The sequence below is a fragment of the Dermacentor albipictus genome, chromosome 6 (assembly GCF_038994185.2).
Source record: "Dermacentor albipictus isolate Rhodes 1998 colony chromosome 6, USDA_Dalb.pri_finalv2, whole genome shotgun sequence".
Taxonomy (NCBI): domain Eukaryota; kingdom Metazoa; phylum Arthropoda; class Arachnida; order Ixodida; family Ixodidae; genus Dermacentor; species Dermacentor albipictus.
The window spans coordinates 96,890,833-96,916,346 of record NC_091826.1 but is presented as its reverse complement, the minus strand read 5'-3'; the positions used below and the strand labels follow the sequence as shown (position 1 = coordinate 96,916,346).

At 47.0% G+C, this 25,514-nt stretch overlaps 1 protein-coding gene across 1 annotated transcript in view; it reads right to left on the bottom strand.

Annotated features, from left to right (window-relative positions):
- Positions 1 to 25,514, bottom strand: part of LOC135907508 (calcium-activated chloride channel regulator 1-like) — a 177,139-nt gene that overhangs the window by 144,609 nt on the left and 7,016 nt on the right. The window contains exons 2-3 of the mRNA XM_070520903.1: positions 20,302 to 20,472; positions 7,323 to 7,620 (exon numbers count right to left, since the gene is read on the bottom strand). Of these exons, the coding sequence (XP_070377004.1) occupies positions 7,323 to 7,620; positions 20,302 to 20,457 (454 nt within the window). The 5' untranslated portion in view covers positions 20,458 to 20,472. The remainder of the gene's footprint in view (positions 1 to 7,322; positions 7,621 to 20,301; positions 20,473 to 25,514) is intronic.

Below are 25,514 nucleotides of genomic sequence, written 5' to 3'. Positions count from 1 at the left end.
AGGTAATGTAAGGTAGAGCCAGGTCCCAGTCAGGGTGGTCATCGGAAACGTATTTGGATAGCATGTCTTAAGGGTGCGGTTCATGCGCTCAGTGAGGCCGTTCCTTTGGGGATGGTAGGAGGTGGTAAATTTACGCCGTATTGAGCAGGCACGCATGATGTCGTCGATGACTTTGGCCAGAAATGTACGGCCATGGTGTGTTAGCATTTGACGCGGAGCACCATGCATCAAAATAATATCATGTAGGAGGAAGTCCGCAACATGAGTTGCGCAACTGGTCGGAAGAGTACGGGTTATGGCGTAGCTGGTCGCGTAGTCCACCGCGACTGGAACCCACTTGTTTCTTGAGGTAGATTCCGAGAAGGTCTAAGCCGACCCAATGAAAGGGCTCGGCAGGAATGTCGAGCTATTGCAGGCAACGAGCGGGGAGCTGGGTAGGCTTCTTGCGTCGTTGGCAAACTTTATAAGCGGCGACGTAACGTCGTACTCAATGGGCAAGACCCGGCAAGAAAAAACGGTGACGTACGCGGTCATAGTTTCGAGGCACGCCGAGATGTCCTGCCGTTGGTGCGTCGTGGAGCGCTTCCATAACGGTGGAGCTGAGGTGTTTAGGTATTACAAGTAGGAACTGAGAGCCCTCCGGATGAATGTTACGACGGTACAGAGTACCGTCACGGAGGACGAAGAGGCGTAGAGTAGCATCGGCCGGAGAGTGCTCAAAACGGTCGATGAATGCTCTGATGTAGGCGTCACGGCGTTGCTCGTCGGCGAAATGAATCAGCTGTGATACAGAGAATACGCAAGAAGCACTGGCAGTATTAGAGGAGTCAGAGTCGTCAACAGGGTAACGTGACAAGCTGTCAGCGTGTTGGTGCAGGCGCCCAGACTTGTACACCACGGAATACGAAAATTCTTGCAGCCTCAAAGCCCATCGACCAAGCCGGCCTGTAGGATCTTTTAGCGAAGAGAGCCAGCAGAGAGCATGATGGTCAGTGACTACGGAAAAAGGGCGACCATAAAGGTAAGGACAGAACTTCGCAACCGCCCAGCCTACAGCAAGGCATTCTCGTTCCGTAATGGAATAGCTGTGCTCCGATGGTGTCAGTAAAAATGCGATCCTGGCCACTTGGCGCTGGGCTAAGCCGGCACCTACGCCATGACCGCTGGCATCTGTACGCAATTCTGCAGAGGCATCAGGGTCGAAGTGGGCGAAAATGGGTGGTGGGGAGAGAAAAGTAACGAGACGAGAGAAGGCGGCGGCTTCTGCAGTACCTCACGAGACCTGTACGCCTTTCTTCGAAAGATTAGTGAGGGGTCTAGCAATTGCCGCAAAATCTTGAATAAAAATAGGCCAAGATGGCTGGTGACGTAAGTAAAGTCGGTAGCGTGTGAAACGCAGTGGCCTGTTGAGGACCCCAAGAAAATTGCGTTTCCTTCTTCAAGAGTTGCGTAAAAGGACGGGCAATGTCGGCGAAGTCCTTGACAAGACGTTAAAAATAGGAGCACAAGCCGAGAATGCTCCGTACGTTTTTAGGCTGTTTCACATGGCGTGATTGGGGCGAAAAACACCGTTCTGCCGCGCACGTCGCAGATCGAGCTTTGCTGACGGCTTTCACATGCGTTTGCGGCAGCGCGATTTCTGTCGCAGCGATGCGCAAGGCTGCCTCCTGCGCACGAAATATGTATGCCTACATCGTTAAATAAGAACAACTCGGAAACTAGTCAAATATTCGAGTTTTCCTGTTATTTTTGGTAATAGAATAGGTACATCATTTTTTTAACGTTTAAAAGCGTTTAGACTTCACGACGGCTTGCAGATAAGGTGAGTGAGGCGCTGCATAAATCGCAAGTATGAGCGTGCGGTTTGAGCGGCTTCGGTGGAGTGGTTTCGTTAATTACACTCTAGTATCGTTGTTACTAGGGCAGCCACAACTTTTTTTCCTGGATGAGTATTTGCTTTTGTCGAAGAACAATTAAGCTACTATTGAATGTGCATGTACAAGTACCTGGCGCAATTTGTAGTGATGAACAGGTTGACGATGGTGGCGATGACGTGGGTACGTGCCTCATGTTGAAGCGGCTTCCTTCTCCCGACCTGCATAGCATGCGGCTTCTCCTTTTAAACGGTAGGAAAATGTTTATGAAGCTCCTAAGTACCAAACGCTGGCGGGCACTGACTATTAAAACATAGCTAAAACTTGCACGCGACATTGCTCCACAGGGCTACCAACGCGCGGAAAAACAGGAAAGCGCCTATTTTGAAGGCGCTTTTTTTCGTCACACATTGCCACGCCCACATCGAGCCGATCGCTGCGACTCAGCGACGGCGCAACCAACTTGTTGGAATCCAGTCGAGCTGAGCCCACGACGTCGCGGCGGTCGCTGAGCGACGGAATTCGCTGTGTGGCTGATTAAAAATGGCGCCAGGTGAAACAGCCTTATAGTGGAAAGTAGCATAGGGAAGTGCTTGACAAAGCGTTTTTTTCTGGGTCAGGTTGCAGGCCTTCAACGCTAGCAAGGTTGCCAAGCACAATGACATTGAAGCGGCAAAGACGGCATTTGGCAGAACTGAGCTGAAGGCCTGCTTGCCGGAAAACTTCAAGAACTGCCGACGAGCGGCTAAGATGGCTTTTAAAGGTCGGCGAGAAGACTATTACATCGTCAAGGTAACAGAGGCATGTTGACCATTTGTATCCAAGAAGGAGGGAGTCCATCATCCATTCAAATGCGGTTGGGGCATTACGATGTCCAAAAGGCATTACCTTGAACTCGTAAAGCCCACCGGGCGTTAGAAATGCGGTCTCTTCACGACCTTGATGATCGACGGATCCTGAGGTCTGTATCTTGACCTCAGGTTGATAGAAGGAAAGTAGGCAGAGCCGTGTAAACAGTCGCGCTCGCGGCACAGGGTAGACGACCTTGTGCGTTACTTTATACGGTAGTAGTCTATGAAGGAGCGCCAGCTGCCCTCTATCTTCCTGACTTGGACGACTGGTGATGCCCTTGAACTGCATGAAGGTTCACTGTCGTCTTTAGTGAGCATCTTGTCGACTTCACACTGTATGGCTTCTCGCTCGGCATAGGACACGCGATAAAGACGTCGTCTGATTGGGCAGGCGTTCCCAATATTGGCCTTATGAGTTACCACAGATGTATGTCCCAAAGGATTGTCATAAAAATGAAAGATGTCGTGGTAGGAGTACAATGTGCGCCACATATAGGCTGCCTGGGCAGGAAGGAGTACGCTATCACCTTGTCAATATCACCGTCGAAGAAATTGTGCGAGGAAGGGGGAGAGGCCGAGGACAAAGACGCGTCAATGATTAATGCAAAAACGACGCACTCATAGATAGGAGAGAGTGGGCTAGAGTCATGCCGCTTGGGATAAGTTGCATGCACTAGCGAAAGTCCAATATGGGTGGAGATGTTCGATTGTCCGTAACTCTAATAAGAGTGAGAGGAAGGGCGACGTTTTTGGCGAATAAGACGTCAACGATTGGTGTCAAGATGTAATCGCCGTCGGCAATGGGAGAAAAAGACCGTAAGTTCACATACATAACGGCTTGAGGAGGTACGCGAACGTAATCCACTGAGCACGAGAGCGCTTGGCGTGCAGAAGGAGCGTCATGATAGCACGGTAGGTAGGTAGCTAAAGAAAGACGGTTCCACACTCATTAAAGCAGAATGGGCATGGAGGACATCCATACTGAGGATGAGTTCGTGGGAGAACTTGTCGAGCATGGCGAGTAGTACGCTTGTGGATCGGTCAGCAGCAGTTATTCGAGCGGAGCACATCCCTAGCGCGGGAAACGTTCCGCTATCGGTGACACGAAGTAACGGTACTGCAGGTGGAGTTAGAAGCTTCTTAAGAGGGCGACGAAGCTCCAAATTCAACACTGTTATCTGAGCCCCAGTATCCACTAGAGAAAAAACATGTGCATCACCCAGTTTAACGTATATCAGGTTCTTTCTGGTCTGCAGTGTGGTCAGTGGATTTGGCAGGCGAGTTGTCAACGCACCATCACCTCTGGGACCTGCATCGTCTAGTTTTCCCGAGGTAGTTGCGCAATCACCGACGTAGAGTGACGGGATTGGGGCGAGTGAGATGATTGGCGACGAAACAACGGCGAACGAGACTGGTGACCACGAGGAAAGGTTGAGCGACGATACGGCACGGAGGGAAAGTCGTCCCAGGTGGTTTGGGGAGGCTCGCGGTAGGGCAGAAATTGACCACGATTCATGTCAGGGCGACGTTTGTACCCAAATGGCTCTGGATACCAATACCACCGGCTGTACCAATGACGGGCCACGCGTCCTATACGACGGCAGTTCAATGGGGAGCTATCAAGCAAATGGGGCGGTCATCAGCAGTCCTCCCCTCTACTGGATTGCGAGTATTGCAATTGGACCTTGGGCGTGCGAAAGTGACGGACAATGGTTGCTCGGCTGGTAAGGAGCTGCGGCATATAAAGGCTCCAGGCCAGCGTTGGAGAGCTCCTGATGAACGCCAGCTTGGGTGGGCACCATATGGGAGCTATTGTCACAGGTACGGCCGCACGTAGAAGCAGCAGACACAGCGTCAAGGGGCCCTATAACGTAAAACTATTCGAATATGTTTTTATTCCAATCTCCTGACGTCAAATTTTCTAACCGCCGACGCAAGCATTAGGCGGTCTCCAGGAGGGTTGTCTCAACGCAGCAACCAAACGCTCTCCTCGTTCACAGGAGGTCACTTTTGTTTGCTTGAAGAACATATAACACTGCCTACACTGAGAGGCCTGTCTTATCTAATTGGCTCACAAGAGGTGAGGAGGACGCTCAACTGGAGAGGGATTCGATGGGGACGAGCCACTGCACTGGAAATCGATGACCGAATGAAAAGGGTGGTGCCGGCCTCTGTGATTGGCCCGCTTTCCCTTTCTCAGCTTACGGTGGCTGGTCGACAATCGCGGCGTCATGCAACGGGAGCTTAAGGATGATGCTAAAACGAATATTCTGTAAAAACGAGTTGGCAGAATGAAGCCGTCAACGTTCCTAAAGTGTTCGAAAACGTTGCACGGCCACACAAAAAGCTTTATTAGACGCAAATAAACCTATGCTCTCTGGCAACTGGGAGTAGCCAGCTCCTGAGCAGTCGGCGGCAGCCATCTTTCATTACTTTCGGAATGGGGCAGCCTGCGGCTATTTAGAAGAAAAATTCAGTTTTGTCCGGCATAATAGTGTGTCTTTAACGCGTACACGTCACTTTGACGGGGTGGGTTTTTGCGGTTTTATGAAGTCGCATGACAGGCAGGTGAAGTGGGTGCTGTCCGAAACCTTTTGACCAATCGCCGAGGGCTGATGGCCAAAAAGCATCGAATCAGAAGTAATTATTTTTCCATTGTTCGGCCAAATCATGCATAATCAGTGTTTACACGTCATATCAGATGGGGAGCTATCGCAATGTTCGTGACGTCGCGTCACAGACAGGTGAAGTGGGGGTGCTCCAAAAAAGTTTTCGACCAATCGCGGAGGGCTGATCGCAGAAGAGGAATAGAAAAGTTTGAAATAGTTTTGCGTTATAGCACCCAATTTCACTTCGGATGATCTTCCCGTGATCTACGGTGAGCGGCGCCGATGGCTCAGGTAGTTCTTCGCACGACCACATTGCTGCAGCATTCTAATGTCGAGCGAAATGAAGGGCAATGCGTCGACGTTTCGAGGCCTCAAAGCGCTTGCACTCTTGGATGATAGCATCGACGATGTCGTAGTTTTGCAGCATACTAGATTGAAGACATCATCTGCTATGGCCTTTTACACGTGACCCACTTTCTCAGACTCCGCCATACTGTCGTCGGCTTTGCGGCAAAAGGCAAGCACGTCATATACGTAAGTCAGCTATAACTCTTTTGCTGTCTTAACACGAGATACGAGCTTCTTTGCTGCTGCCTTTCTACCTGCACACTTGCCGAACGGGGAATGCATCTTTTCGTTGCATGAACCCCAGCTCCCACTTTTGTCTTCGCTATTCTCGAACCACACCTTCGCTGTTCCTTTCAGGTAAAATAATATGTTTGCTAACATGTTCGTCTCATCCAAGTCATTATTCTGACTTGCACGCTTGTAAAGGGGTAGCCAGTCCTCGATGTCGACATTGCCAGTACCGCAGACTGTGCCTGGGTTTTTAGCTGAGCCAGGAGGACCGCTGTCGTTGCAGTCATCTCAGTGGGCGCCGGCCCCTCTTCCGCCATCGTGGATAAAGGCAAGCGTCGGCCACTGCGGAGCTCTGTTGTTCCATGTGGGTACCCCGCACCTCCCACCAAAATTCGACGTGGTTGAAAGTAGCCAAAAGGGATAGGAAATTGTATTTCCAAAATATATGCAGACAGAGACGACTGCAGACTAGATGGCAGAACAACAACACGAGCGTTGCTCTGATCATCGCATTCACCGTCTTTATGGCACTTTCTTCAATGCTCGGCAGGATGCGTGTTTCAATGCGTTGGAATAGCGCGTAGCAATGTTACAAATCTTATTCGGCGTCTCGCAAAGATGTAAGAAAATAAAGAGTTGCCATTTCAGACACCCTGAAAACTGGGTGGTGCCAACAGAACGCATGTTTACGAGCCCTCCTCCGCCCCGGCCCCTCCGAAGAGGGCCTCCAAATACACTTCCTTCCCTTCTCAACGTGTTCGAATCTGCTAACATCAACTTGTTTAGTTGTATCCAACCAGCCATTCATTCCATGCAAACATCATATTAAGGGACATGTACCATGGAGGAATCCTTAGATGTGCTTAAACTTCATTTAGGATCTTTGCTTTATTGAATTTATACTGTTTTCCACTATTCCTGTCATACATTCTAACCTTCGATGCATGTTATTTCACGATGGACTTAATTATGCGGAATTATGCTTCTAATAAAGTAATTTGCTCTTCGCGTACATAAGTGCGCATAGGATTATGTTTAGTCTTCTGATATTTTTGCTATTGTGTTAATATTTATTTTAACCTGAAGCCGTCATGTGGGCAAGGAATTGCTTCGAATAGCCTGTCGCTGCTGCTTTGCACTGAGGTGTTGCAGCCATGACCAGTTGTTTATGACAGCTTTTTCTGCATCTTCCCTGTCTCTATTTCTTGAGGCAGATATATTATTATTATTATTATTTTTTTTTTTTTTTTCAACCAGTACGGAAGGATGCATAGTTGTTCTGGCGCTCTATAATAGAATTGATTGATTATATTTAGTAGCAGTAGCATTAGTAGTAATAGTACTAGTAGTGTATAGTGTTTTTGTTTTGTTGTTTTTGTTGCTGATGAATCGACAGGAAGTTTTCGTACTTGCGTCGCTGAGGGCCTCTTTGGTTGCGTTCAGCTCCGCCAATACATCGGGTGAAACGCGAATGAAATCGCCTCGTTTTCCACACCTCCCTCGTAGCTTTGTGCTGAAGAAATGCTCCTTGCGAACGCTTTCAAAAGCTTCAACCCGGACATCGCTCGTTGACAAGGAAAATTTAGGCACGCTTCGAGCTGTGCTCCTCTCCGGCCACGTTTCCGGGAACTCAATGACGACTTGTTTGAGGAAAACGCGACCACCAGTGGCCTCGTGCAGGAACTCGGATGAGGATCGTAGCAGCGCCTGGAAGTTAAAAAACAGGGTTTCGTTCTTGCAAGACGCAACTGAGCTTTTGAACTATACGAATTGGATAAGTGTTAATCCGCCATTGATTCATTTGTTTACTTATTTTATTGATTCATTGATTGATTGATACCCATTCTAATTTAGTAAGCGCCTTCACGGTGAAGCGGTAACAAGGCAAAAAAAAGGAAATAATTAGCGATTGTAAAGGTTAGCAAAATTCAACCAAAACTCAAACAGTCAGCCAAAGAACACACACGCGAAGGCAAGAGCTCAAAATCCTGCGCTCTGTTGTTGTGCACAGACGGATGAAAAGCGCCCTAGTTAGCAACAAATGCGACAAATTTTATGCTGTATATTTGTAACGCTGTGTTCGTGCATGTAGCAACGCGCGAAGTCAGTGCAGCATAGACATGACATATACTAACGCGCCTCCAACACACCCGGACCTTTGCGTAACGTCTAGATCCATCCAGTAAACCCGGTTCCGTGAGGCGGTGCTTATCTCAAGCCAACCCTCCCCCACTTTTGTTTCTTGGTTCGACAAAGAGCCTTGTGTCGCCATGTATAGCGACACCCAGTTCACTACAGCTCCCCAAAGAGCGACCACTATGCCCCTAGTGACCTATGGAGCAACGCCTTCACCGGGCGGCGTTGGCAATACTACCACGGCCAAGGCACTGTCCGTTACGTTAGTCCCTAAGTGCCACCTCTGGAGAGCTTAACGCGTAATCGATACCAGCTGAGATTTAATATTTACCCCTTCGAGTGCTCGTATTGATAGACTTTACCCATAAACAATTCCGTCGCATGTTTCCTCAAACAAGAAATTCATTACTTTCTTAATGAAATAAAAATCTCATTCCTTTCCACAAAAAGCAAACTTATTCAATTCTTTTTTACCGCTTGATATAGTTGGCGCTAACAGGAACTAACTGTAGTCTCAAGGTTTCAGAAATTTTGGCAACAAGGTGCGCAGTCAAAAACGCGCTAGGCACCCGCCTGGACGGCCGCAATCGTAGCGATTCCCCAGCCGCCTTCAACGCGGCCGCGTACTCTGCCAAGACGGGTCACGTGATAAGCGGGGCCATTCAACACCGCTCACCTGCTGTATTGTGAACGACAGCTGGATTAATAAATAAGATCACCGGCTGGCTCGCGATACGACGAGGAGCACACATCGCTCGAAATCACAGAGCTCAGCTCTTAAAGCGCCCGTTCCGGCGGCGAGCGTCGGCGTCCCTCGGCGGCATCGCCATAACCGAGCTAACGAACGCACGAGGAATGAAAGCGAACGCCGAGCGCAGCTGGAAATGAAGCGACGGCGATTGCAAGGACAGCGCGGGCAGGAAAATGGAGGAGGACGGCGCAACACACGGAGGAAGGAAACTAAGGAGAGGCCCTACCCCCTACGCGCGCTAGGATAAAAGTGTGGCGGAAATGACGTATAGGTTCTCATTTTTTGCTGCTTTTTTATTTTTTTGCTGCATGGCCGCGCCTTTTGGGCCACAATGGCGGCGTTGTTCTGATTTTTTGAGCGCTCACACGTGTTGCTCTGGTAGGCTTCATGCCGTGGCAAAGACGCTGTGTGGGCGGGTTTGCGTTAGTCACCGTGTCTTGTTGCGCTGTGTTACCTGCACCGTGCTCTGCCGGATGTTGCGCGAGCGCGCGCGCTCCGCGCGCGAAACCACGCGCAGCGCGGCGTGGTTTCGCGAAAGATGTAAACAAGAAAGGAGGGTGGCACAAAAGGCGGAGTATCGCCATGAGCAACGCCAACTTCCGGCTTCACTTTTGCTTCACAAAGAGTGACGTCAGGGCTTCTCCTTAGTTTCCTTGCTCCGTGGCGCAACACAACCATGGAGAAAGCGGAGGAGGAGTGTGCGGCTAAAAAGTGAGGTGGAAAGCAAGTGAGTGGAAGTGATGAGGAAAGTGCCGGCCATGATTACTCGGTGGCGCCATAGTTTCCGTAATCTGACTGTATGCGCGACGCGAATTGTGCAGTACTTTGTGTGGGCACTAGTTTGCCCAACAAGGAGTAAAACGTGTAACACAGTTTATACAGTGTCGTTATTGACTATAACTACAATGTATAATACAATCCTATTGCGTAATAAGGTTAGCCAGTTCACTGAACAATGACTTCAACACAACTGGTGAAGTGCTTTCTCTGCCGATGTACTTTACGTACAATTCATGTCTCTCATTTTTCGACTCAGCATATACTGAAATGGATACACATATGGAGCTGCGCTCATATTTCGCATTAGGGAGTATCGTAATCGGCGGTGAATGTTTTGCCAGAAAGTTATTATATTGTAGTGCACTTTATCAGTAAATAAATGTGGTTTTATTACTTAAATATGATGCATTCTTGCCAGCGTATAGATAGATGTTCGTCTTATAAAACCTGGAGAACTTGTTTCACTAAAATTATTGTTCATACGGCTACATTTTTGACAACAGAAGAAAGACACCAGAAGGTTACCAATTACACCAGATCTCTGCAAAATTTAGCAGTGCCGCTTCAGCTAGGGCAAGCTGTTCCGGTGAGTGTTCACTATCCCTTTTCCCTTCCGAATTCATATTTGCTGCCACTTGACGTTCCTGTGTCCTCTAAACGGATTATTTGGGCGGCCTGATTGCTACGCTGAATATTCACGCCATGATGTCTACTGCATTTGTGATCTACACATCTTGTGCGTCGTGCCGCGTCGCATTGTCCTCTTGAATGTGTTCGCTGCTCGAATTATTTTCATTGAGGCAGTCTCTCCAAACCAACGGTATGCGGCATCTACTTAATCCTCTTCTTTTTCAAGCAGCCACTGATAATATTTTAGTGGCTTCATACCGAAAACACATGTCGCTTTATGTCCTTGCCGCCCACGTTAACTTCGATACCCTCGCGTTTATAACTTGCTCAATGACGTGTAATATTGGCTACGAACAGAGAAACACAGGGGCCAATCTCCGACTTTGTATGTGACACCTTAAAGGCAGGCAGATGTGAACTTGATTTAGAATCAGTTGCTTCAATGGGAGCGAGCACATATATTTGAGAGTGTTATCGAAAACATAGTTCTTTCTTTGCAATCGTCGCAGAATGGGAAAAAAAAGTATGCAGAACCCACGCCGAGCAGGAATCGATGCTACACAAAACAACTTGCACGTAGTTGGCTATCCAGAATTGTTTGAGGTTCTGCAAAGCTTTACCAGGTGGACGAACGTACTTGTATTTGCGTGAGTCAACCAGTCGTGTGTGTGACGCGAGCGCACGTTAGTGTGCCGACTGCAGCAAGATGACGAAGACTTCCTTGACGACAGCCGTACGACGGCAATGGCATGATTTTATACTGTGGCAGCCGACGCGCATTTACGTGGGATGCTCGCTCGGTTCTGAATAAATTGCTAACGGCCGTAAGCGAGCGAAGCGCGGTAAGTAAACTGAACTGAGACTGAATCTCAAGCAATCCCACGCAAAACGTCCGTGTTTTTTTGTTTATATTAAAGCGATGATGACATTTGTACTCCGGTAAATAAATTTTAAAGCTAGGTCAAACTGCATCGACGATAAAGGTGGTACGTCGTCGCAAAGTTTCACTGCAGTTTCTACGCAACATTCGCTGCATCATGAAAGTATTGCGGAAAGAAAGCTGATATTAAGCACATGGAATTCTAAAGGGAAGCCTGACAGCTCAAGCTGTCACGAGAGAACCAGACCAGAAAGTTACAAGGCACGCATGCGCCCAAAATTTCAAAGGAGCTGGCTGTTTCGGAAACGAGTAAACTATGAGTGCGATTGTGCCCTAATGTTTACAGCAGCGGGCTGCTTTTTCGACGCCAAAGCTTCCACTCCACCACTAGTCACCAATTTATGGCATTTTTACTAAACCAGGTCAGAGAACAACCTGCCTGCATTGACGTGCCTCGAATGAGGCAAACGACAATTCGCATAAAACAAAGGTATCAGGCGACTACAGCGATTCACTGCCTCCACTTTAGGATGCGTGTGTTGAAAAGCGCCAAGCACAATTAGAAAGCAACTAAACTGTAGCAAGGCACACTCTCTTGGCCCTGGCTCATCGATGAAGAAAGTAACCTGAGCTGCTGTGAGAGACATGGTGTGTCGAACAGGCATTAGAGCGACAGCACCGCACGGTGAGGCAATTGTGACGCTGACAAAAAAAGGCACACCATTCAGGCACATTGCGAAATCTCAGACAAGTATTGAAATTTCAGTCAATACGGTCAATCTTCGGTCTGACGTCTTCCTTTTTTTGTCTATTGCACTCTGCTCGCTTTTCTCCGCCCCCAAAATGCGAACCTTCTCTGAACTATGACAGTAACCCTATATCCAGAAGCATATACTTTGCTCAGTGGTGACACAGCGTAATTACTCACGGCTGATAAATAAAAAGCCCAGAAAACCTCAATAGCGCATTGGCGTAAAATGTTGTAAAAGCTGAGAGTAGTGGTGCCAACGAAATAAACTAGAGTACTATTTTATGCGAGTGGGTGATCACTGCAGCTGTTCACCCGGTCCATCATCTCGGCTAGTCATCCATAAACAAACATGCAACATTCCTAACAGCTTTGCTGGAATTGCTAGCCACCAATCTGCAAAGACGTTTCAGACCGCTGCTTTTCTGTTTTTTTTTTTTAACTTTGCGGCTCTTTCATGTCCATACGTCTTTCTGAACAAGTCAGGTGAATTTACCGGTGACAGACTGGCGAGCTGACAATGAATGATAAAATACAACCGATATTCCGCGTGGTGGTTCAGTGGCTACAGCATAGTGGTGCGAAACACGAGGTCACTCGTTTTGAGTACCGTCCACAGCGGTCGAATTTCTAAGGGGCGAAATGAGAGAGCACCCCTGAACGGTGCATTGGGTGCCCGGTTAGGAGCCGTGAGTAATCAAAATTATTCCGGAATTGCGTACCTTTCCGAACTCTATTCCAAAGAATTTCAAAACTGTAGAATTCCTGAATAATTTTATTTGAATTTTATGTTCAACAACTTAGATAAATCTACTCCACATTGCAATATTCTATTTTTATAGTGGACTGACACCTTGTTGGTGCAGTTAGAAAGCCATTAGAATTGTTGAAGACATGAGACCGACTAAATGTTGTGCCGAAAGGATGAAACTGTCATGATCACAGTAATACGGAGTACACTTCACTTCCGAAGGCCCAAGTGTCAGGAGACACATACACGGCACGCATCGATCCCTAAAGCTCCGCACACGTGAAATCCACGCATGTCGGATAGCGATATGGTGGGGGATTTCTTAAGGGAGGTTGCTGACGATGCTTACAAGTTCCGTGTTGTCGGTGGGAGCATCATACCGGTCGCACGGATAACATCCATTTGATGCACTATCGACAGCCTCACTACCCGGTGCAACAGATTGCACTTTGGCTGCCGTGCGACTGTTACCAAAAAAGCGTAAATAGCCGTCCATCACTGGATCCCGCATTATTCCATTAGTCAGACTTCGCACGACGACATTAGTCGACCGAATTACATTTCCAGCGACAAAATTACTGACAATGCTGCTCTCCAATTGTACTAGCTATTACATGCCGAACTCTCTGCCCGTTGCTGAAGCAGGCCTCGAACAGCTACTAAGAATGTGACGCGGCTTTCACCAGAAGCTTAATGACGCGCACGTGGCCTGCCTACTCGTCTTTGAATACCCGGGACCAAATGCATTAACTCTTCAATATCCCCTTCCACCTTCCAACTGCACAATTTCGTGTTCTTTCTTTGTAGTACCCTTTTTACTGGCCCAGCCTCAGGTTTCCGTAACAGTTAGGCGCCGACTCCTAGTTATCGCTAGGCTACGCGTCCGCATCAGCTTGCGTGTGATTATGCAAAAAACGTCTACTATAATTGCACAAGAAAACATTCTGTAAACCAGACTACATTGTACAATAAAACTTCCCTCTCTCCTCTCGCGCAAAGGCTGCGACCATGCCACCTGCTTATTGCAAAGGAAGACGTATGAGGGCCCCCTTACAGATATGTGCAGCGGAGAGAAAATCAACGAATTTCTGCAAGCATGCGCCAAGAGCATATAAGCGCCCCGTGGTGCCACGCTGTTCAAGCTCGTGTGCCGGGAACTTCGTCGCAGTGCGTGTGTAACAACGTCAAGCCAACGAATAATATAAGAAGGCACATGCGCAGTGCCTGTCAATTAGCCTCACATGAGGTTCAGTGGCGCGCCACCAGGTCGCGCCGCGGAACCTCATGTGAACCTCATGTGAACCTCGCTGAACCTCATCCTAAGCGGTCGATTTAGGCATCACAGGCCTCTTTATAGTCGTTGGTTTCAGCGAGAGCAGGGGAAAAGTAAACATGTCCCCAATAGAGAAAAGAGGCGATTGGAAGCTTGGTGAAAGAAAAGTAGGGAAACGACAAAACACGGAGACGTATGAAAGCAAAGTTCACAATAGGGGGTCAGAAAATGGATTGTGCGCGTTCATCTTCTCCTCTTTTCTCTTTATTTTCTTAATTTTTCAACCTAGGTAGGACATTAAGCAGTATAATACCAAGAGGTTGGTGGTGCAACCCACCACCCCGTTCCAAAGAAACACTCATAACATTCATCCATCCATCCTGGCTGAAAAATGCCTGGCATCCTGATGGCAGGCATTCTCAACGACAGGCATCCATCAATGACAAGCACCCCGACAAATGACAGTAATTCTGAGAGAATGATGACAAAACAATTTGAAGAAGAAAGAAACGTTTAATAGACTTCATATGACGAGGATAGACTAGTAAAGAAGTGGCTCCACACCAAGCATAGGAGTGTGAAAGTACAGAAAGGAGCGTTCTTAGTAACAAGTCCACACGCCATGATGGCGTTCCAATTATAGAAATAAAGTCACTGGGCCCAAAATCTCAGGAAACGGTAAGAGATGTAGTGGGCAACACAATAATGGACGGTAAAAAACTCGATTTGTGAAGACTAAGGAGAATTAACATGATTAGGAGAGTTGATACAGAAATAAGGTTCGCAAAGAGCTCGAGCCCCACGCGAAGATGCGAGGCGAAGTCCGGCAACACTGCTGGGCGCGTATAAGCGAAAGCGTGACGAAGCCGACGTTGACAACTACCATTTCATGACAGCCACTTAAGTGGTGTAAAGTGCAGTCATGCAGACTATAAAGGGCAGACTGCAAGCATGGCTTGCGGGCGAGGTGATTCTGGGGTGCCTGCAAAATCTTTTCTGGAAACAAAGGGGGTTAGAGGGCGATCTGTTGTCCTTGATGCAGTGTATAGATTCTTCTACGAGAAAGCAGAAAAGGAACACAGGCCGCAAGGGTGGCATTTATGGATATCATGGAAGCCTATGACAATGCAATGAAAGAGCACTCGTGGGACATAAAGTGCATACTAGATTTGAAAGATGGAGTAGCCAATATTGTAAAAAATCTCAATAAAAGTAAGAAGGTGCTTATGAAATGAGGAGGAAATGGCATCTGAGCCTATAGAGATCCAGTGGAGGCTTAAGGAAGGGGAACCTCTGTCAGCTTTCTTGATGCAACAATGCCTTGGCTTTGGGCAAGTTGGTTCTCTTGACAGTTCTCATAAAAAGGCGCTAAACACGAAAACGAAATGAACACATATGACAGGGTTCAGCGCGCGTCCTGTTGCATGTGTTCCTTTCGTCCTCGTGTCTAGAGCGTTTTTTGTAAAAACTGTCTTTGTTTCTCATGTTGTAGCTATAAGGATTAAAAACCAAATAAGAGCAATGAACTTGGCTTCAACCTTTCTTTTTTCCTCCAAAAAGATTAGATTGAAGAATAATTACCAAGACTGCTATACCTAGATTATATAATTGACTGACAATGGCTGACAACAACGAAGATTTGAATAGAATTATGGACATCTGCGGTAAAGGGGGGAGATAGATTAGGTTTGAAGTTTAGTAATAAAAATCTGCAGTCTTGATTATTAATGATAATGAGGGCGGCAAGTATAAAATACAGGAGGTTACGCTGGAGGTAGGAGATGGGTAAAAATATCATGGCGTATGGATAAATAGTCGGGTTGAGTGCGTAACAGAACATGCAAAATATGCAAAGAATAAAGGTAGGTGGGATTCAGCTGTGATGTAAAATATGGCACTGTGGAACTACGTTAGGTACGAATTGGCGAGCGGGATTAGGAAGGGATGATGATTCTAACTTTCGGCAATGCATTCCTGTGCATGAGATTAGAGTTCGACAAAGGTTGGAAATTAAGCAACGTGGACTAGGTAGCTTTGCTTTGAGAGCACAAGGAAATACACAAAGTCAGGTGGTACAGGGTCACATGGGATGGACATCATGTGAAGGCAGGGAAGCTGTAAGGCGCAATTCAGAAAAGGGGGGACTGCGGTGGGCTAGGAAAGTTTACAGCTACTTGCACATGAGGAATTTTGAAACAAAATGGAAGACGCAAGCCAATAAATTGTCTAAAAACTATTTCGACAGCATTGCGGTAAATCGAGAATCATCGGTTTATAAGAAGGTTAAAGAAACAGCAAGGGGCCCGGGGAATAAAGGGGTACAGACAAAATCATCACTGTGAACGCACTCAACTTTGATGCAAAATATTGCCAAAGGTAATGTTCACACTAATTCTAGGGAAAGCTATTTGTTCTTTGAAAGTAGCACGGGAGTATTGCAAACTAAGACGCACCGATTGAAGTACCAAGGGACAACTCCATTATGCTGTCCTTGTAGAGAGGAGAAGGAAAAGGCTGAAGAATTTATAATTTATTATCAGTAGCCTCGATATACATTTCAAAGCAATGGGGCGGATTTTTTAAAAAAAATGAAGTTTGGGAACCACGGAAAAAAATTATACTTGAAGTGGGTAGTAATACCCAACGCAGGTTATATGACTGGTAGCTAAAATCAAGGATATGGTGATATATGTGGGGATGCTCGACCCTCGCTCATCTACCGGTGATGTTTTCTCCACATGGCTCTCGCATCTCGTGTAATCAGGATTCTCCCCGTAGATAAGTGGCAGTGGTGGTCGGAGTGCTTCAGTATATTACGAAGTCGTAAAGGCAAGGCGCCGAACACCAGGACTCAAGAAGAAGAACACAAACGACAGCACCAGCGCCGGTCCTACGACAGGACCGGCGCCGGTCCTATCGTTTGTGTTCTTCTTCTTGAGTCCTGGTATTCTGCGCCTTGCCTTTACTACTTCAAGCATGGACCAACTAGCCCAAGCAAAAGTTTTACTTGAGTATATTGCGAGAGATGGCGGAAGTGTTGCTGCGATAACGCAGCCTAACGGCTGGTTTAGTCGGGCTCTACAGGGAGCAAAGTCATCTTTTTCGGCTCGGATTTGGTACGTGGCAGGGACGTTCCGACCGTGCGCCAATCCGTGCCACTGCGAGACCGCCTCGCGAGGCCTTGGAGCAGGACACCGGGATAGACGAACACGATCTTTCGACGCCACCGTTCGCATGACCGTATACGGAAAGACCAGGCACTGGTGTCCAGCAGGGGGCTATCATACGCCTTCGATATCCAGTCGTGGTGAGTTGGACGTGCGACATTTGTCGTGCGCCCATCAACTTGCTCTGGGGATAGTAATTCGGCTAGACGGTATTATTGTATGAAAGGTGCAATAAATACCCCTGCGACAGTCTGCACTACAGTGCCGCCTTTCCTTTATCGTAACAGCAAGTGGGAGATCCGACAAATTTTACCATCCACAAAGTGAGAAACATATTTCTTGTCACGACTATGTGGCGGAAGCCACCGCCCGATTTATATCGTTGAGCCTCATCCGTCATTCCATCCGTCCGTCCGTCCATCCGTCCGTCCGTCTGTCCGTCCGTCCGTCCGTCCGTCCGTCCGTCCGTCCGTCCGTCCGTCCGTCCGTCCGTCCATCCATCCATGCATCCGTCATTCCGTCCGTCCGTCCGTCCATCCATCCATCCATCCATCCATCCATCCATCCATCCATCCATCCATCCATCCATCCATCCATCCGTCATTCCATCCATCCATCCATCCATCCATCCATCCGTCCGTCCGTCCGTCCGTCCGTCCGTCCATCGATCTATCCGTCCGTCCGTCCGTCCGACCATCCATCCATCCATCCATCCATCCATCCATCCATCCATCCATCCATCCATCCATCCATCCATCCATCCATCCATCCATCCATCCATCCATCCATCCATCCATCCATCCATCCATCCATCCATCCATCCTTCCATCCATCCATCCATCCTTCCATCCTCTCACACGATTCGTTTTTACGTCTTGTGTTAAGGGCATAGGAAGGCGACTGGAAAACTGTGAAAGAGGGCTTGATTTATGATACATGCCTAATGGCAAATTGGTACAGCTGAAGGTCCCCAGAATGATGCATGTTCACGACATAGTACTACTTGCGGACAATGCAAGAAATTTATGCACTTGGGAAGATGTATGGCAACGTTGAGACAAATCTAGGCCTTAATTTAGCACAGAGAAATCGGGAATTTGATCTTTAATGAAGCGAAGAGTAATTACGCAGTGTCAGTTCAACAGCAAGTTGTACCAATATTCAAGCAGTGTAAATGCCTGTGCGTATACATAAACGAAGCAAAAGATGTCCTGCACTACCCACCAAGGTAATCTGAAAATGAAAGGCAAGTGCAATGCAGCAAAAAAGAAACATAAGAGCAGTTGGAGCCCACAATAAATATGAGATGGTGCATGGAATCTGGGAAGGGGTAATGGTGGAAGCGATACAGTTGCCAAATGCCACTCTGCGATTAACATGGATATTTGACATAGATTGGTCTTTGTTTGAAGACAGAGAAACGAAGAGAAAAATTCATTTTGAAGACTTAGGAACCTCGATCAAACAAATTGCGGCTAAAATGCATAAGTATCTCTCCCTGAAAAGCATGGTCACAGAATGAAGTAAAGGTTCATGAATGTCGCCAAACAAGTACAAGGTAATTGAAAGTGTAAATAGACAACCATAAACATCGGATAAAGAGAGAGAGAAACAGAGGCACTGAATTCGATGCGCATAAAAATAAGAAATACCATGTACATTTTTGACAATGAGAAGAAAAATTATTTGAAAAAATATGTACGGTAACACGAAAGGAAGTCCCTTGCTCTTTGAGGCTCGAACTGGCTGCCTAAGGAAGGAAAGATACCGAAGCAAGTATTAAGAACTAGATGAGGCATGTGTATGGTGCAGCCAAATCCGGCGACCACTGACCACATCCTAGTGGAATGCGAAGGGCTTCACCCAGTGATACCAGCAGGTAACGTATACCATCTAGAAGCGTCTGTAGTGGACGGAAGAATAAAGCGGTCAGCAGTCGATATAAGCAAGAGGGGTTTAGAGTATTGTTGAAAAAGAAACAAGAACCTCATTGATACGCCCGGATTCATTACAGGATAGCTGGCAGTAGAAGATAGAGAAGTTTTCAGAAAAGAGCAAGAATGTTAAGAACCAGTATACAAAAATGACAGAATGAAAAACATAAGTATCATAACTGATTAACACAAGCAAACTTAGTAACTGTTCGTCACCACGCCATTTTCGATAGGCTCCCACTAAATTATCATCACTACCATTACCCTCATTATACCAGCGCCACTGGCAAGAAAATAAAAAAAAGGCCTTTAAAATGTTTTTTTTGACATTACTGGAGCATAATATAAGGCTAACCGCATATGTTTGTGGAAATTCTTGAACAAGAATGCTTCGGCGATGGCTATGTACTGCTTTTAAGGACATTTACTTAGAAATTGCTGTGTGCATTGAAAGCATAGCGATGAAAAGTGATTAGAAAGCTGAAATATCCAAGGAACAAAGTACAAAGCAGAAAGATGCGTAGTAAGGATGGAAAAGGGGCTGCAATAATTCAGCATCGGTTCATTCTCCCATACAAACAGGCGGGCAGGATATTAGAGCAACAGCTCGAAAGTTAGTTTCAAGCGAATGACATTGGGTTGTATGCAGAGAAGCTAAATGATATGCAACGCCTGGCCAATGCTTTCCACAGGAAAGCAAGGGGTTAAGATTTAAATTTAGCATTAGAAAATTGTGTTATGGTACTCAACAGAAACTGTACTAGACTGCTTCTATGCAGGGTCGGGATACCCCTCCGGTAGCCGAAGAAATACCTGGTTTTATGGCTTTACAATGGCAATCGATTGATGGAAACAAAGAAAAAAAATAACAGCAAAGGCGAAGAGAAATGCAGCCATAGCGAAACACACAAGATCTGGATACGATAGTTAGGAACTGTTGCGGTGTATATTGAAAAGTATAATCGCTTCATGAATTACATTTCGAGATGCGCTTGTTTGCATGAAGCCAGAAGTGCAATCCGAACCTTGATCGCAACCGGAGGTCAGTGGGGTGCCTCGTACTGAGTGCTAACTATGCTCACATGATGGGACATGCTCTACTAGAATGGCTAGACATCTAACCTGTCACAGTAAAACAAACAACGAACGATTAGGTAATACAACGTGATGGGTAACAGCTGTCCTATTAGAATTATATTTAAAGGTCAGACCAGGACCGAGGTAGTAACAAAATAAATCAACGCTATTGGTCATCTGGGATCCGCCGGTTGTTGTGTACCGCATCTAACAACATTCTTTTACGGGTAGATAAAATAAAGCATGAAATCTCGCACATGCCTTTAGGTTGTCGACAATCACTTCATTTGGACTGGTTTCTGGGTGGATGGAGACTAGTAGGTCGATGTATCCTCCATCAGCGTAGTCAACTCTAAGCCCATTGGTGTGGCAGACGAGACAAAAGAAGGCCAACGCGAGAAGTAGACCCTCGAACATGACAATGGGCTCCCTCTGTAACGGAATCAAGAAAACGTAAGAAAATCTTTTCACCATGCGTTTACCAACAGTTTTCACCGTAATCCCTAAGCGCCATCTCCTGCGCGCTAATGTCACAGCTGCAGTTTTATCCGTACTGACTGTTGCGATAAAGTAACTCTTAGCTCTTGGCGCATGTAGGACGAAAATTAACTCAAAATGATTATTAGGCCGTAAAACAGAATCCGAGAATGTATAAGCACGACGAAATTTCACTAGTTCGAGATGTACAAATTTTGCGAAAATGTTATTTAGTAAGGAAATGGTAAGAATACTGTCAATTGCAGAAATAATGACGCTTGGTATCCGGCGCCAACCATTTATCTTACAAATTTTGTGTTTTCCCCTGAAAAACAAAGATGACTCTAGCAGCGTGGTGAGCACCGTGAACGTCGCTACATTGAATGAATCAACGATGCGCCTGCCTGTAGTTCACACGCTCCAATCCGGCCAACTAGAACTGCTTGTATCTTACCAACATTGTCTTGTAACTTCGCGGAGTTGAAAAATAAAATTGAAGGTTCTGCGTGAGAAAGTTAGAGAACACGTGGGTAGTCTGAGCAATGAAAACAGAAGATACGGGATTTCTATGAATGATCATTCATTATCATGGCATGAAACAAGAACCAAAAATTAGAAAAGGCTTCGAGGCAATACTGAAAGTGAAATGTTTATTTGACGTGCGCAAAAACAACGCCTATTTCTAAATGCAAGGGTACTTTAGCGAAAATTAAGTGAAAATTCAGCAAGAGAAGACATACAAGTGAAAATGATTAGCAATAACGTAAGAATAGAAACATCAGTTTGAAAATTTGTGCGAAAAAACAGTTCGTCTTATTCAAACACATGCCAACTTGATAAGAGAGAGCCGGAAATGACGACCAGTTAAAAGAGATGGGGGGATGTCACTAAGATACAAAATATACGAAGCTACAAAAAGAAAATTGAAATAACTTCAACAATAACAAATCTAGAAAATACCTGAAATAAAGCGTGCGTTATATGCACAAATAGGTGTTGGTTGCGGCAGAAAGGAACGTGCAAAGGTGTGCGCTGTCAGCGCTCGGCGCACTTTGTCCACATCGCAGATCACTTTAAAGGTATGGGCGCCCAAGTGGTGTACGCAGCGTTTGACGCTTTGGGTAATTGCTAGAGCGCGCATATTTTACTTTACGAATTGTAGCCGGTAAGTTGGCAAGGCGTATCCTCTTGGAGCGAATTCTCAGGATCGCACAAATTCAAGGTAATAATGTTCCAGGTGTGCGACGGAATACATCAAAGTTCCGTTGCTTTTGTGCTTCAATGTATAAGATACCGTATTCTCAAAGACCTAATTAGATACACAGTGCACCTTTATGCCAAGTTTGACGGCACATATGTCGAACCCGGTGACAGCCTCAGCATTTGCCCCAATGCGATATGCCTTACGAACTAACTACAATTAGAAGATTGCAATATGTTGTCTAAATTAATTAGTAATGAGCCTAATTTGCGATGTATTGTAATTAATGAATTACGTATTTTATTGTTGCTCGAAATAAGTCTCACTTCATCCGGTAAGTTAGTTCAAGCGTTAGACTGCAGAAATCTACCGCAAGTGATTTTTTAAACATTCGGTGCTGCTACAAAACACTTTTACGAGAAAGTTGAGAAAGTTTATGTGCACATCATCAATGTTTATCATCTTGCCTATAGTACCCTAAAATAATGATGACATTTTTGTACCAACACACAAGATCGCTAGGTTAGGCCCTTCATGCCATAGACACGCCTAAGCGCTCAGCGGAAAGCATGGAAATTATTACAAGGTCTTAAAAATGTGCACCATTGTCGACTGCCGTGGCACCACTCCCACGAATAATAAGCCGCCCTCTCGCCCATCCACCTACGTAAAACTGCCGATGACGTCGGTCTGGTGAGCTATCCGATTGCCTACCCATGTTGCATCATCGAGAATGCTTGAATCATGCCGCTGCATTAAGCTTGTATTTAATAAAAAACGTATGCATAGCAATTTGTGTTCTCTTAAAAATTATGTACTCAAACCGATGGCCTACTACCACTCTGGCAATTGCAGCTGATGAGATGCCGAGGTTTTATCACGTTATGATAGGAGCAGCACTGTCTGCTTTAGTGGAAGGAACATGAGTAATACCAGCACTACGTTCGCCTTGCACTGCAGATGTATGCAGGGAGAAAACTGCATTGATTACGCGCAGTAGAAGTCGCGAGCGCAACACGCCAGTGTCAAAGCCAATCTCCTTGGTGAACAGCGGTCGCCCGCAGTTTTGATGACGGGCTTTCAGAGGTGCCCGTAGACTCTGAATTCTGCCGAAGGTAATATTGGCATAGAATTTGCCCACTATGATAGCAACAAGATATACTAAAAGGAGAGATTAAAAAAAAAGAAATCGTTGCGAAGAAAATTGAACATGCATTACAACGAGGGAGAGCGTCCGTCAGAAGACCACTTATACTTTTGTGTAGCAGTAGCCTCAGCGCCTCCCGCGCAGAAACTGTGGGTTCCGTTCCCAATGGATCTGTTTGTAAGCGCAGGCGTAGATGTCGAGTCTGTGATATCGGCGAAATTATGTTTATCGCTGCGAGGGAAGCGAACGACACAGGAGGAAAGCGCCTCACGATGCAGAAGAGAATCGGCGCCCTTTTGGTCTCTGGTTCGAGGCAGTAGTGCTCGCTGTGCATGTTCGCAGCGTCCAAACGAGTGCGCTTAACCCGCGCTCACCAAGTGAGACGACACTTGTTTCGTCGATTCTTCGTTTTCCAAGCATCAGACGATTTTCATTCTTTCAAACAGAGTTCCCAGAAGACTTCCGCTTAAGTGCTCCACAAGAACACGTCATATTAGCCTATAAATTTATAGCACCCTCCGGCTGGCACCAGTTTTATTGGGAAATTGGAGTGTTGGACAAGTGAATTGTAATAACTGCAACAAAAAAAAGCCCATACATGAATTTACCGCCACGGCGCACGTTCCTTATACCTGAAAAAAATCAAGAATATGTGCCTACAGTATACTATGCTACAAAACAACTATATTTTCTTGGCTAACTGGACTGTGAAAAATGGCTGACCGGAAGTGATCTGGAATCACGAGCGCGTTACCACCACATTGAGGCTGCAAAATTTCGAGAAAGCTTAAGCAGTGCCTTCAAGAGTGGAACGCGATAGCGTTATCGCACACCGTTCGCACTGCATACTCAAACGATCTACGCCAGCCAAACGCCGCGATCGGCACAGACAGCCGGGCCGCGATGCACCACGAAGGCGGACGCCATCATGCGGCGAGTGGCGTGCCAGATGTCGGGGCAGCGCCGTCATTCAGAGGAGGGGCTTTCTGTGTTTGTCTCAAGATGGCTCGGCGTGTGCGCAGAGCGCAGAAGAAATGTAGCGGAAACGTACTTCGCTACTCGTGTAACGGCGACTTCTGTAATTTACATGGTCATAATTACCGATATGCACTTGAGTATATCTTTCTACGGCACGTTTCTAAGGCAACACCACATTCACTAGAGGCACTTTCGTCCCTCTTTAAACTACCGAACTCGAAGCTGAGTGGTAGCGTCTCCATGTCACACTCCGGAGACGCTGCTTTGATTCCCACCCAGCCCATCTTGTAAGTTGTTTTTTATTATTATTTATGAAGTGCCTTCCCAGATTTATCGCTCACGGCCAACTCAACGACGCCGACACTGACGCCGAGGACACCGGCTTTTCTGCGACACGAGCTCCTTACCGCGGTCGCGCTAGAAGGTGTTGCCCGAACCGCAGCTCACCAAATCAACAGCCTAATACGCCACATTGCCACTCGCCGCAGGGAAATGCGGGAGACCGACGCCTGCGCCTCACAGAAGCCTACCTCATTAGTAGGATTGTCTACACATACCCTTATTACCATCTCCGCCGCAAAGATGAAGAGGCGACAAATAGCCCCATCCACTCGTCGTACAATGCGGCCGTGGGACTGCACCAGTCCGCCAGCAGACAGCGTCTCCTCCAGCTTGTATATACAACAACCTCACAGAGCTGATAAAGGCACACAAGACACTACAGATACACCATCTTTCTCACGCCAAACAGGGTCGTTAAATTCTTAATCGCCTTAACATCAACCCTACAGGTGACGTCCACCCCACTGGTCCCCTGCCGACTGGAGTATGCAGTCAGCTCTTCATCAAACCCATTACCAAGATCATGCTGCTGGGCCGCCACGATAGGCACCGCCAACTGAAAGCACAAGGCAGACGTCACCCACTCCGCTGACGAACACGCCACATACGTGGACCAGGCGAAATGCGACTCTAGCACATACGTAGCCTGCGTAGCGACGCCAACCACCACTGTCATCAGTGCCGCTACAGTGAGCACACACTCCTCCGTCGCTGCCGAAGAGGTCGCGATCGCGCAAGGCGTTGCGGATCACCGCACACGAACGGTTCTCAGTGGATCTAAACAAGCCATCCAAAATTCCGCGAAAATTTTACTTTGTCGCCCCGCCGTACGCATTATCCGCGGTTGCGCTCTCGAGAGAACTGTAAGCTCAGTGTGGGGTCCTGCTCGAGTGGGGAACTCTGGGAACGAAGGGGTCGACTGTTTAGCCCAGGGCCCAACTACCCGGGTGGCCGCCCCTAGGCCCCGGATGCTCTCGCAGAGGCCCGCAAATCCTATGGTGAAATTACTAACTTATTCAAGGAGACGAGAGGCGTGTACCCGCCTCCCAACACCCCCTTGACCGAGCGCAAGCCACCATGATTTGCCGTCTGCAGACCAATTCCGCTTGCAGTCATTCATTCTAGTCTTTATTTATTCACGGGCGGGTATTACGACCCTATCTGTACTAAGTGCGGCCATGGAGTGTTCGCCGCTCAGGTTCACATTCTCTGGATTTGCGAGGGTAACCCTCCCCCACAATCATTACTGCCAGCCGCCTCCAGGGAGCGTTGGAACCAGCTGCTGACAAGAGCAGTCAAGAAAACACAATTTGCACTCGTCTCGAGGGC